This window comes from Orbicella franksi, chromosome 11 (assembly GCF_964199315.1).
Source record: "Orbicella franksi chromosome 11, jaOrbFran1.1, whole genome shotgun sequence".
Lineage (NCBI taxonomy): Eukaryota > Metazoa > Cnidaria > Anthozoa > Scleractinia > Merulinidae > Orbicella > Orbicella franksi.
Genome location: NC_138155.1, coordinates 22,954,000 through 22,966,846, shown reverse-complemented (window position 1 = coordinate 22,966,846; position 12,847 = coordinate 22,954,000). Strand labels below are relative to the sequence as shown.

At 38.8% G+C, this 12,847-nt stretch overlaps 1 protein-coding gene across 3 annotated transcripts in view; it reads left to right on the top strand.

Moving 5' to 3' along the window:
- The first annotated feature begins 2,636 nt into the window (after positions 1-2,636).
- Positions 2,637-12,847, top strand: part of LOC145503022 (uncharacterized) — a 33,020-nt gene continuing 22,809 nt past the window's right edge. The window contains exons 1-9 of one of the 3 annotated variants that reach the window (XM_081482446.1): positions 2,637-3,181; positions 5,791-6,023; positions 6,485-6,605; positions 6,686-6,771; positions 8,222-8,361; positions 8,780-8,819; positions 9,242-9,335; positions 9,805-10,083; positions 10,382-11,108. In XM_081482446.1, the coding sequence (XP_081338572.1) occupies positions 2,860-3,181; positions 5,791-6,023; positions 6,485-6,605; positions 6,686-6,771; positions 8,222-8,361; positions 8,780-8,819; positions 9,242-9,335; positions 9,805-10,083; positions 10,382-10,467 (1,401 nt within the window). In that variant the 5' untranslated portion in view covers positions 2,637-2,859 and the 3' untranslated portion in view covers positions 10,468-11,108. Of the gene's footprint in view, positions 3,182-5,790; positions 6,024-6,484; positions 6,606-6,685; positions 6,772-8,221; positions 8,362-8,779; positions 8,820-9,241; positions 9,336-9,804; positions 10,143-10,381; positions 11,109-12,847 lie in introns of those variants that run through there. The other 2 variants (XM_081482447.1, XM_081482448.1) reach the window with 2 other exon arrangements.

Sequence of the window (12,847 nt, the reverse complement as noted above, 5' to 3'; positions counted from 1 at the left end):
AGGATATCATTGCATTAAGATAATAAGATAAATTTTCACCTCTAAGTATTCCTTTGCAGGACAAAGTTTCGTTTAGTTTAAGGAAAGGGAGTTATTATTTTTAAGGGAGATTCAATCAGTTATAATAGTAGCGATCATTATTTCAGTAGAAAATTAAATGAACAGTGGTATCATGCAATACAAGAGGGAAAATCTATTGTGTTTTAGGCGCGTTTAAAACTCTCAAATCATTACATTCCTGCTACACAATGCTAAAAGACTCTTTCAGTTTACGACTGTAATGTTAATTCGTGGTCTTTTTGTGAACTTGAAAATTCACTTGTACTTTTAATATCGTGACTTATGTCAGCTGTGCAAAAAAAAAAAAAAAAAGAAAAAAAAGAAAAGAAAAACTGATTAACTATGGTATCATGCGAAGAAGAGAAACAAACGTAAGCTAGGTTACATTTTATTTCTGTTCTTATATGAAAAACGAAACCGTTTTAATGAGACTGTACTTATTCTCAGTCAGCCGAGGTACTTTATTAGTAATCAAATTCACGAGTTTCGTTCCATTGGACTAAAATGTCTCTGGATGTAAGATGATTTAGCTCCGGCTGTACTGTTGCAATTACGTGCAAGTATTTTTTCTTCTGAATATCGGCAAAAGGAATTGAATTTTCCCTAGTATAATTTTCTTTGAAGAGTCAATTTTATTCTAAATATAGCGATTTCAAAAACCAAATGACAGAAATAAAATATCCGTAATGAAATGTTTTGTGTGCTCCGTTTTTGCTGGGTTGCAGCCAAAAGTTACGCCGGATCACGTGCCTTAGAAAATGAAAACCTTTAATTTTGGAATATTTGTTGACCTAGCATTCACACTTGAAAGATTGAAAACGATGACTCACTCACTCTTTTCACAGAAACGGAAAATTTTCCCGGAAAACGCTTTCCAACGTGGAGATTTTCAAAGACACTTGAAAGCGTCGTCACTCCATTTAAACAGCGAAATCAGACTTTTAAGAAAAGTTTATTTTCCCATCCCTTTGACTGATCCCGAAAGAAAGATATAATTAAGCGAAGTGGGTGGAAGTCCTCAAGATAGGTTTCAGTGCGTTGTCAACGCGGGGGCGTTTTAAATCGTTTTCAAGAGTCGCGTTTTTGGCGTGAGAAAATTATTGATCTTCAATTTGTTCACGGCAGACCGAATGGTACACACATAAAAATAACTTCTATTAATAAAATCCAATCCAATGCGATCTAGTAGACAGACCGTAAACTGCGGCTTATAGCCCTGGGTTTAGACAACTTCGTAAGGGGTTTTTGGATGGGCTTATAAACGGAAGGGGCATATATCCGGGGTGGGGTATAAGCAAAAATAAAAAACCCTTTCAAGATTACCTACGGCAGTGTTGATCGAAATACATAAACCAATTTTTAATTTAGATTTTTAGTTTTTCATTTTAGTCGTTTAACCAAACCCAAAGGAATCGTATTTGGCCAATCACAACAAAGAGCTAACGAACTGACCCAGTCAGAATTCGAAGCTAAGACATCCAACCGGTGGCAGGCGTGGAGAAAGCAGACACTGATCAAAACCACAGGAGGTATTCTCTAGATCTTTGGGAAGGGGTGTGCCGCTGGGACACTGTAACCCTAGACCATGATCACCTTGATTTTGTAACGCTATTCTAGACTAGGCACCAAAAACCCCTACCCTAACCCAGAGTAGCTATTTCCCATCCAGAAACTTTATCATTTTCCTAGTCCAACATAAGCAATCCGTAAACCAATGTCTTACAAAGTCACTTCCGAGTTTCAGTTTCTATCATGGAAGCCCTGGCATGACCTTCGCTAATTGGTGTTCCGAATTTCCTCGGTAATCTTCGTGTGATAATTTGTATATCCGAGCTTTACCATGGTCTCAAATATTTGGATAATCATGGAAACTGCATGTAATAGGCCATTTCCGAGAAACCATTCATAAGAAAATGGGTTCCACCTACAGGTTCATTTTTTATGCAAATCAAAGTCATTTTCGTACTTAGACTCGTTATGAAACAGAGGCAAAAGGGAACTCGGAAATGGCGTATTGACTATGGCAGAAGCAACCTGGTTCCCAGAGTCTCACTTTTGGCGGCTGCACCTAGAAAAGAGAGATCTTGAGAATGAGGTCGGGTGTTTTTCGGGAATCTTCGCCATGCAATCGTATCCGAGCTTGAAGTAGACGTTTCATAGAGAAATTAGAGAATTCAACTCTTTCTAACAAATCTATATAGTATAGAATGCTATTATTGCAATTGAAATATGTAAGTGACCAGGACTGAGTCATTTCGAAGAATTGTGAAACAAACAGTGATTGCTTTCATACTTGCGGGTTTTGACTGATCTATTGTTCTTTACATCGCGCACGACGAGCTTCATCTAGCTAAACTGAATCAAAGCAAAAAAATTCTCCATGCTGTATTGCACACTGAGGGATTTTAAAGAAAAGAATTACCGACTGAAACAAAGTTCAACCAGGTATAATCATTATTGGTAAAAAAAAATTTTAGTCTTGCCTTGTTACGAACCTTAGGAAGTAAATTTCCAGTTTCGAAAATGGATCTAAAGTAGAAATTATTCATCAGGGACAAAGCGTATTGCAGAAGGGAACAATGACAGTGCTGTTTCGAACCCAGAATTGTCGCTTACTTTCGACTGGGAGGCAAGACGTGTCAAGATTCATCCTGTAAACTTGTACGAACAAGCCGGAGCAACATCTGGAAGCTGACTTTTCTGCTCGCTACAGCTTCACTAGTTCTGGATTATTCGGAACTATTCAGGTCGGAAGGCTCTTGTATTTTAAAATATATGCTTGTGCGCTGGTGAGGTATCATGAAGATATCACAGACGAAGGTCTTGATAATAATTTTATTTTACATCGACACTACTTTCCAAGAATCTATCGAAATTATCAGGACTCTAGAAGGAAAAAACTGGACAGATGGCGTGGATTCGTTTCACATGCCTCATTCAGTTTGTTACCAAGAAAGTACTGGATGTAGAAATTACTGCAACACATCCTATACCACAGATGAAACAGAAAATGACGATCGTTGCTTGTGCTCCTGTACATGTTCCAAAAAATACTCTACAGTAACTTATTTCAAGAACAAATGGAGATGCCTGAAAAATCAAGAGGTGCGAAAACACCTCGGTGAGTATTTTGTTTTTCATTTTTTATCATGATGGTATATGGAATATATTCATCATCTGATGGTCATGTAATAACGATGATAATGAAAGTTTTGCTTCAGCAAACGTAATACTGAAATTCAGTCACAGAGGAATTAAAGGTTTCTGTTTTTTCGCTGGATAGTTTTCAGATGCCTCCTAGGTCTTGTCGGTTCTTCATTTAGACATCGTTGAATTAATCACCGATAAGTATCGAGCCGCTTATATTTTCTTTGGTATTTCTTGACCCGGAAGTTGAAATGGAAACGCGCGGTAGGAAGACTCGATAACGGTTTCGAACTTTTCAAAATCGAGATCTCAAGCTTCTTTACGATTAAGACTTGGCGAAAGATTTCGAATATTAGAAGTGATTTTTCTACTTAAATGCATGCGAGCGTGCGTGTTCCAAATTGTCAGTTTGATGACTCATTGAGCTCATAGTTACTGCAAGTGTACTCCGGGGTTCTTTATGATCATATTGATCAGATTTTCACATGACTGGCTAGGGAGTAAAGTTTTGAATAAATTCGGGTTTTACACAAATTTTTCTTGATTAAAAGCTTGATGCGGACTGCACTGTTTGCTTAAAGTCGTCCAATCTACTTCTGAAATATTTCAGAACAAACCTTAATTGTGTTTAAAACCGAGGAGGATAATGATCCAAATAATTACAGGCTCTGGCGAATATGCTTTTCATTAAGTATGTCATTGATAACAGACCTACCCCACACTGGAGTCAAAAACTTTTGCTTACGGAAGCGTAGAATAGCAATTAGGTAGTTTAAGCAAATCACTACGGCTGGTGCTACTACGGGTGCCATGACTGAAAAAGTCTGGGGAGTGTACGTCTCGGTGGTCTGCCAAATTTTAAGTTTAGCTAGTAAAGCGAAATTCAAAGATGAAAGAAACATCGGCTAAGGAGTTTAAAATCTCTTTTATTTAGTTTCTCACAGCCAAATGGCTTCGCTCAATGGACGATGGCCGTTATTCGCCTTCCTAGGACGAACAGATTATTTCTGCGCGAAAGCGAATGCCATACACTTTGTACCATAACAATTTGATGGATGAAATATATTATTTCAGAGACAAATATCTCAAAGAATATCGAGTGAAGAACACAAATATATCAATACTCAAAGAAGCAAAATAGCATCGTATAGTTATCCAGATATAAAACATCTTCACTAAACCCTCAAAGCAAACTTAACGGAAGAAAAACAACCTCGCGCTGAACATGAATATTTCACTTGACTCACTTCGCCATTCCAACACCTTCGCCAAAACTTATCGTAAATTCAGGATACGGGTTGACAAGCTTATGAGAGGCAACCTTGACAAAATCTTTGACTTAAATTGACTTTAAAGGATATAGTATCCAATGGAATTCTTAAAATGCCGGATGTCCGTTGAAAAGGGCCAGAGGAGCGAAATAAACCCGACGTAGCAGCCACTACAGCAAAACATCCCGACTCACGTAGTCAGATTTCACGCTACGGCTGGATGCAACCGACGTACATGCGCAGTGTCTCATTTTAGGGGAAATTTACTTCCGGCAGCCGTATCAGCGCCAGCCGTAGCGATTTGATTAAAGTCCCTATTATGTATAATAGGGCTGTACGGGTGGTGTGCGTTACGAGATGTGGTTAATCAATGATCTGCTTGAACAATATAACTCTCTCGGTAAGAAAATAACATGTCTGAGTGAAGATTTTGCAGGATTTGTCCATGTTCTGGGATTTCTTGGCCTCTTTGCAAAATAATATTTTACGGAAATTCCTGAAAATAGTTCAGTCTATCATTTGTCTTGGTCGTCAGTTTTCCCGATGATAATTTAAAACAGTTTGTTTGTCTAGAAATATAACTGGTCCAGAAATGGCCAATTAATCTTGTGACACGGATTTTGTTTACGTAGACAGCTTAGGCTAGGGGCGGATACCCATTTTTATCCTCCCTTTTATACATCTCCGTAACGCTCAAATGAACATTATCCGCAGAAGAACTGGATACCATGCCTATAAATTATTTGAGAAGGACTAAGACTCGATATGCGACATCAAACCCTTATTTTCTGTATCGTCTTTAATTATTATAAGTTGTTTATACTTAGACAACTAACATTTCGATAATTTTACTTGACTTGTGTATAGTTTCATTAATTATAAATGGTGGTCATCCGACAGGTTTGGCTCTATAGCTATTTTGGGTTATCAACTACGGTTATATATTATAATTAACAATCATTCCACGAGCGTGCGTTGGATATGAGATGATAGATAGCCAACGAGGTGCGGAGCGCCGAGTTGGCTTTCAGCGGTTTTCAATTTGGGGTCGAAATTAATCAGGCAATGACTTTGGTTTTGGTTTTACTGCGGTTTGTGATTGGATGAGTAGTCTAATTGGTAAGTATGGTCTGGTTTTTGTTTAAGGACACTCAATTGAAAACCACTCTATCCAACAAGCGCGGGTGATAACAATTTCATTACAGTCTCTTGTGCGCTGGGTTTATAAATAGGCGTGGCTCTCGGCATAATTATTATTTTGTAAAATTACAGTACAACTTGAAACGTTGTCTCTCTTCCATGCCATTATTAGGCTGTGAGTTGAATGCGACCTTGTTTGGTGGCGAAAAAAGGAAACACCGATTACGCACGCTTAACACTTCTAAGGGGAGGAAAACAAAGCTCAAAAATCGTTTGAGCAACTGCACAATAAACTCCAGTTCTTCGTGGTACATCGGATGTCTTGATGACAGGATTCCTCTTGGTCTTCATACCAAAATGTTTCTTCTCCAACGGCGTACTAAACGGAATGCATACTTTATAGAGGTGAGAACTGTGCTAGTTCTTGTTGCGCTGTAAGACTTTTACTGTTATAAACTCGTTTTCGCTCGGTCGATACGGCAAGGTCTCGGTCTGGGATTCTCCCGTAAAGACCTCACTCTCGGCTAATAAGTAGTTAGTAGCTACTGCAGCTCAACTTGAAGAAGTGCTAAAGGAGCTAGCTACTTCACGATCGTGCATCTTGAAAAATATTGGCTTATTTTTGCGTGTTTGTCTTTTGCAATCCTTCTTAATCTTCCTCGGTCGCATCGATTCATTACTTTCTTGCTGTTTTAGCAGCTCGTTAATTATTTGGAAGCAAAAACTATTTTGTAGAGCAATTTTCATCGGTAGAGAATAACATTAATTAATAGGCAACATGGTTTCAAAGAGATTAGGGAAAATAACACTCCTCGATGCGATCTTCTGATCCAAAATATACTTAATAATTTTTTCTACCGAAACAGGTCCATAAGCCAATTGATCCGATTTTCCGAGGAAAGGTCATCAATCTGGGCATCACGTGCAAGCCGCGGACCAGTATCGTGGAAGGCTGTCTGCTATTCAAACTAGAAGGAAGCTTTAAATGTATGTATCCTGTGATTTAATACATACAGTTGAATGACAGGTTGATCTAGCGTATTAAAATTATCTCGTTCCATTGGCAGGTCCTGTAGTTACATCAACTAAGACCATCTTTTCCTCATCGATAAATCCTACTACTTCATCTGTAGCAGTAACGTCCCTGTCCACGGTAAGTGCAGCATTACCCCGACATTGTTACAAGTTAAGAAAGCAAGATGCCCCAAACATTAGTGCCGATCACGTGGTCAGGGTTTGAGCCCTGATCGGGTTCGTTCACAATTGTTTAGTTACATTGACTTTACGTTCACGGTTCAAGATACCTCTTCTCACGTGGGAAAGTATAAATGGGTAGTTATACTAGCGAACTGTTTATTGTATAGCCTATTAGAGTTCTTGCGAGGATTAGAAGGAGGGGGGGGGGGGGGGGTAGGGGGTATAACCGGTGCTGATCTAACATTCCATCGGCGATGATAAGTGGTACATGCAATGGCGCCCATAGCCACTTCATGTTACATAAATCAAAGTCATACGAACACAATCTGATAATCCTGGCGATCGGTATTTCATAAAATGGAAATTAAAAAAAGACTATTCAGTTTTTTGCAAGTCACTTGACCTCACCGCTCTCTGGTCGGCATTCATGCATTGATATAACAAATGTTAAATCGTTTTATTATGTAGACACGGGTGTTTCGCTGGAAAATACGCCACTCGTAAAATTCATACGAAACCACATCCGGGACCCGGGTGGGGTATTTTCCATATCGTCACTAGTGAAGATATCGATGACTTCACTGGTATCAAGTTTGACTCTTAAACTTAAATTTGTTGTTGTGTGATCGAAACATTTTCGAATCTTCCTCGAAAGTCCTCGGCAATCTTCGGTTATCTTCAGAAATCTTCGGAAAGTGGTCGGAATTCTTCGAAAAATCGTCATAAACGTCGTTATCAGGAAGTCTTTATAATGAACTAATACATGGTTCCTTGTAGATATGGATTACCTCTTCTCGTGTTCAACGTAATATCTCGTTCGTTGCAGTTATATTCTGTTTTGGAAAAGCTTTATATATTATCATGGAAATCCACGATATGGGTATTATTTCCATCAGCAAAACAATGACAAAACAATTGAAGTAAAAGAGGTCCACGACTTTGTTTTTATGGTGGCTCTGAAAAGAGCCGTTTTGAATGGCTCCAGGGTCGCTCCACAAAGAGCCTTTTTAAAATTTTCTCGAACTTTTCCTACCAGGAAGAATTAACTGTTTCTTTTATAAATTTCTGATTTTACTAGTCTGTCGATCAAGGTAAATAGAGTATGCGAGGTTTCAAAGTAACTATTTTTGGAATGATAACAGTTTCATTAGACGTAAGCCGGAATTATGAACGTTTTTGTTTTTACTGCGATTTGAGTGCGTTTAAACAACACTCTTTCGGACATTGGGTAATTTTTTTCGGGTAATAAGGTCACCGCTCCTCCCCCCAAGTCCGAAGGTGCCCGTACGCCTATGTGTATTTGTGTGGGGCTATATAGTTTAGAGCCGCTCTTCAATAATGTTGTCTTTATAGTGGTCTCTTCATACTAGTTTTTGTAGGGCTTTTACTCTGTTTCATGTTCTCAGGCCAGCTTAGGAGGAAAACAGAGGTATGATGAAGCCAGCTCGTCCTCTCAGCCAGGAATCATAGCGGGAGTGACTGTTTCCGCGGCATTTGTGTTGTTACTAGTTGCTGTAGTTTTTGTCTGTCGACGTCGTAGATCAAGGTAACCATTTGATAAAAGTTTAGGGCCTTGTGTGAACGCGGCTGACTGTCCATGAATAACACGAGAACAAGAATTTTTTAAGATATAACTTCCGTTATGTTTGTGGGACGACTGTGTATTTATCTTAAAGAAGTTTCCCATACCTGAACGAGATTTGCTGCAAAGGGAAACTGTACACTTTTGTGGCTTACACTAAATCCAGCGCCTTCTCAGCGACAATTTTTAATAGGACATAAACAAGACGAGTCCGTGGATTGTTAACATTGTTGAAAACTAAGTTTAGATTTCTTACAATGCCAAAAAAATGATTGCTACAATATTTCGCTCCATGTCAGAGTCATAGGCATTTGGTTTTTGACTTACGTGCAGCTGTGTTTTGACTTTAGGCTTGATTGACACGATTATTTATTACTCACAGAAAGAACACTCATACAAGTACCTCTGATCAAACCAACCAGGTAAATAAGTGAGTTTAAGTTCGACTTACTGTTTCAAATTCTAGCACCATCTACACGTTTAAAATTAAAATTTTTGTTGCCAAGATCGTGATGGACTTATGTAACGAATTCAGGTAACTAATTAGGTAACCAAGTTCAGTTTTTCTGATGTGGATGTGCATCATCCGGGGACACGTTATTATCTCGTTGGATCCCTAGTAGCAGACTTCTTCCTCCTACTGGGAGCAAAGAGTCTAGGAAAAAGATTGGGATGTATAACAGTTGTTTTACAGTTTCCAACCTTCTGAGGTGCTTTTAATTTTCATCCTCATCAAAAAGCGGGCTTACCATTCTTGATGGGTCAGTAATTAACTTGATTGATTGCATTATTTTCTAAACTGTTTTATGACACTTTTGTCATTGCATTGAATTTGTTTTACTAGAATACATGTGCAATGTCAAGGAATACGAAGACGAACTCAGAGTTGGAGTTGGAGGAACAAAATGGTTACGAAGCCTGCAAGGGGCCATTAAAATGTAGGCCGATACATTCAATAGGCTGGTTACAAATCAGCTATATCGGTTACTTCTTTTTCCTTTCTTTTTTTGGCTGGAAAATCAGATAGAGTTTCATAATATCAAGAACTAAGCTTATACGTTATGTAAGGCACCGTTAAGTTCTCCCTTGTGACTGGCGTTTACCCAATATCATACTTTGGGCGTGGCTCAGTCTCTCTTGAGGTCGCTGTTCGTGCGTAACTCTAATAGCCGCTATTATAAAGGAGACTACGACTAACGACATGAAACGAGGGTAAGGGGGGGGGGGGGATCAAGCATCAACATCAGTAAGGCTCTCTGCAGGTAAGTGAGGACTGGAGTGAACTATCACTCTGTAAAATGGTCTTTTAATTAGTCACTCGGTGGTTTTTACAGAGTTATTATATACCTCTAATATGCTTACTGTTACAAATAGTGATATTAATTTATGCTGTGATATCCTTTTCAGCAATTTATGCTTCTAGATACAATGTTCCTCAGCAGCAGGTTTTACAAAGACCATCACGCAACCTAAAGACCGGCTCATTAGAGGGAAACTCTCATTTAGACAGTACATACGCCGCGCTAAATATTCCAGAAGGACCCCATATCTATGGGACTGGAAAGGCACAGGAATCAGTTTACAAAGTTCTCCAAGACCCTGAAGTATCAGGGAATACGAAGACGAACTCAGAGTTGGAGCTGGAGGAACAGAATTGTTACGAAGCCTGCAAGGAGCCATTAACATGTAGGCCGATACATTCAGTAGGCTGGTTACAAAATTGATCTTTCTTTCTGTTTTGGCTGGTAAATCACAGTGTCTCATAATAGCCGCTATAACGAAAGAGTCTGGGACTGGTGACATGAAACGGGAGGGGGAGGGGGAGGGTCAACCATCAACATCAATCAGATATAGGATTGGAGCGTACTATGAGTTTGTAAAAAGGTGTCTCGATTGATAACTTGATAGTTTTTACCGAGTTGTTATATACCTCTATTATGCTTACAAATAGTGATATTAATGTATGCCGTGATATCTTTTTCAGCAATTTATGCTTCTAGATATGAAGCACCTCAGCAGCAGGTTTTACAAAGACCATCATGCAACCAAAAGACTATCTTGTCAGGGTGAAACTCTCGTTCAGACAGTGCGCACGCTGCGCTATGATTCCAAAGGGACACCATATCTATGGGCCTGGAAACGCACAGTAACTAGTTTACAACGTTTTCCAAGTAATTTACTCAAGTAATTTTTTAAAATTATAGCCCTAGTATAGACCAACCTCTGACTCTCATATTATTATATTCCTGCTACACGATTCTACACATGAAAAAGTCTCTTTCAGTTTACGACGGAAATTGTATGTAATTCTTTGACTTTTGGGAAAACTACACTTACTTTTAATATGGTGACTGATGTCAGCAGTAAAAAAAATACTGATTAACGATGGTATCATGCGATCGAAAAAGGAGGGAAATAAACGTAAGCTAAGTTACATTTTACTTCTGTTCTACATTATATCTAATCAGATGAGAAACGAAACCGTTTAAATTAAACCGTAGCTTACATGTATAACTATACTTCGGTTTAACCCTTTCCATTTCCAATCAGCCGACATACTTTATAAGTAATTCAATTTACAAGTTTCTTTCCATTTGAATAAAATTTCTCCTATAAAATGATTTAGCTCTGGCTGTACTGTTAAAATTAAGTGTAAGTATTGTTCCTCCAACATATCCGCAGGATAGATTTTTCCCCAGTATAAGTTTCTTTGAAGGGTCAGTTAAATTCTAAATGTAAAGATTTCAAAAAAAAAAAAATGGCAGAAGAATTCATCCGTTATGAAATGTTGTGTGTACTCACACGATAGTTTTTTGCTGGGTTGCCGTCGAAGGTCAAGCCGGACCGCGCGCCTTGGAAAATGAAGACCTTTAATTTTGGAATATTTGTTGACCTAACATTCACACTTGAAAGATTGAAAACGATGACTCACTCACTCTCTTTACAGAAACGGAAAATTTTCCCGAAAAACGCTCTCCATCGTGGAGATTTTAAAAGACCCTTGTAAACGTCGTCACTCCATTTGAACAGCGAAATCAGACTTTTTGGAAAAGTTTATTTTCCCATCCCTTTGACTGATCCCGAAAGAAAGATATAATTAAGCGGAGTGGCCGTGGGTGGAAGTCCTCAAGATAGGTTTCAGTGCGTTGTCAACGCGGAGGTTTTTTAAATCTTTTTAAAGAGTCGCGTTTTTGGCTTGAGAAAATTATTGATCTTCAATTTGTGCATGGCAGACCGAATCGTACACACATAAAAAGAACTTCTGTTAATATATACCAAGCCAATGCGATCTAGTAGACAGATCGTAAACTGCCGCTTCTGAGCCCTGGGTTAAGACAACCTGGATGGGCTTATAAACGGAAGGGGCATATATCCGGAGGGAAGGGGGGGGGGGGGTGTTATAAGCAAAAATGAAAAAAAAAAAGACCTTTCAAGATTACCTACAGCAGTGTTGATCGAAATTCATAAACTGATTTTTAATTTAGCTTTTTAGTTTTTCATTTTATTCGTTTAACCAAGCCCAAAGGAATCGTATTTGGCCAATCACAACAAACAGAGCATACGAAATGACTCAGTCAGAATTCGAAGCTAAGACATGCAACCGGTGACAGGCGTGGAGAAAGCAGACATCAAAACTATGGTAGGTACTCTCTAGATCTTTGGCTAGGAGTGTGCCGCTGGACACTGAAACCCTTGCCCTATACTAGACCATGATAACCTTGATTTTGTAACGCTATTCTAGACTAGGCACCAAAAACCCCTACCCTAACCCAGACTAACTATTTTCCATCCAGAAACTTTATCACTTTCGTAGTCCAACATAAGCAAACTAAACCAATGTCTTACAAAGTCACTTCCGAGTTTCAGTACTGTTTCTATTACAGAACCCCGGGCAAATAAAGAGCCTATTTTAGATTAAATTATTTATAAACTGGCCAATTCTCCAGCAAATTATACACTATTCTAGCCCATCTGACCATTTGACCGTTGTTGTTTGAAGCACAAACAAGTGTATTCCTTCTTTAACCTTCCTTCTTGCTGAAAATCGAAACAACTTGAACCTCAATCACACATAATATCAATCGGCATCGTCGCTTTCGCTTATGCTTTTTGTGGGACAACCTTTGTCGAAACCTCTGTATTTGGATGACCGAACGACCTTCGCTAATTGGTGTTCGGAATATCCCCGGTAATCTTCGCGTGATAATTTGTATATCCAACCTTTACCATGGTCTCAAATATTTGGATAATCATGGAAACTGCTTGTAATAGGTCATTTCCGAGTTTCCTTTTGCCTCTGTGCGAAACCATTCATATGAAAATGAGTTTCACCTACAGGTTTATTTTCATGCAAATCAAAGTCATTTTCATAAGAATGGTTTCGTCCTTAGACTCGTTATGAAACCGAGGCAAAGGGAACTCGGAAATGCCATATGAACTATGGCAGAAG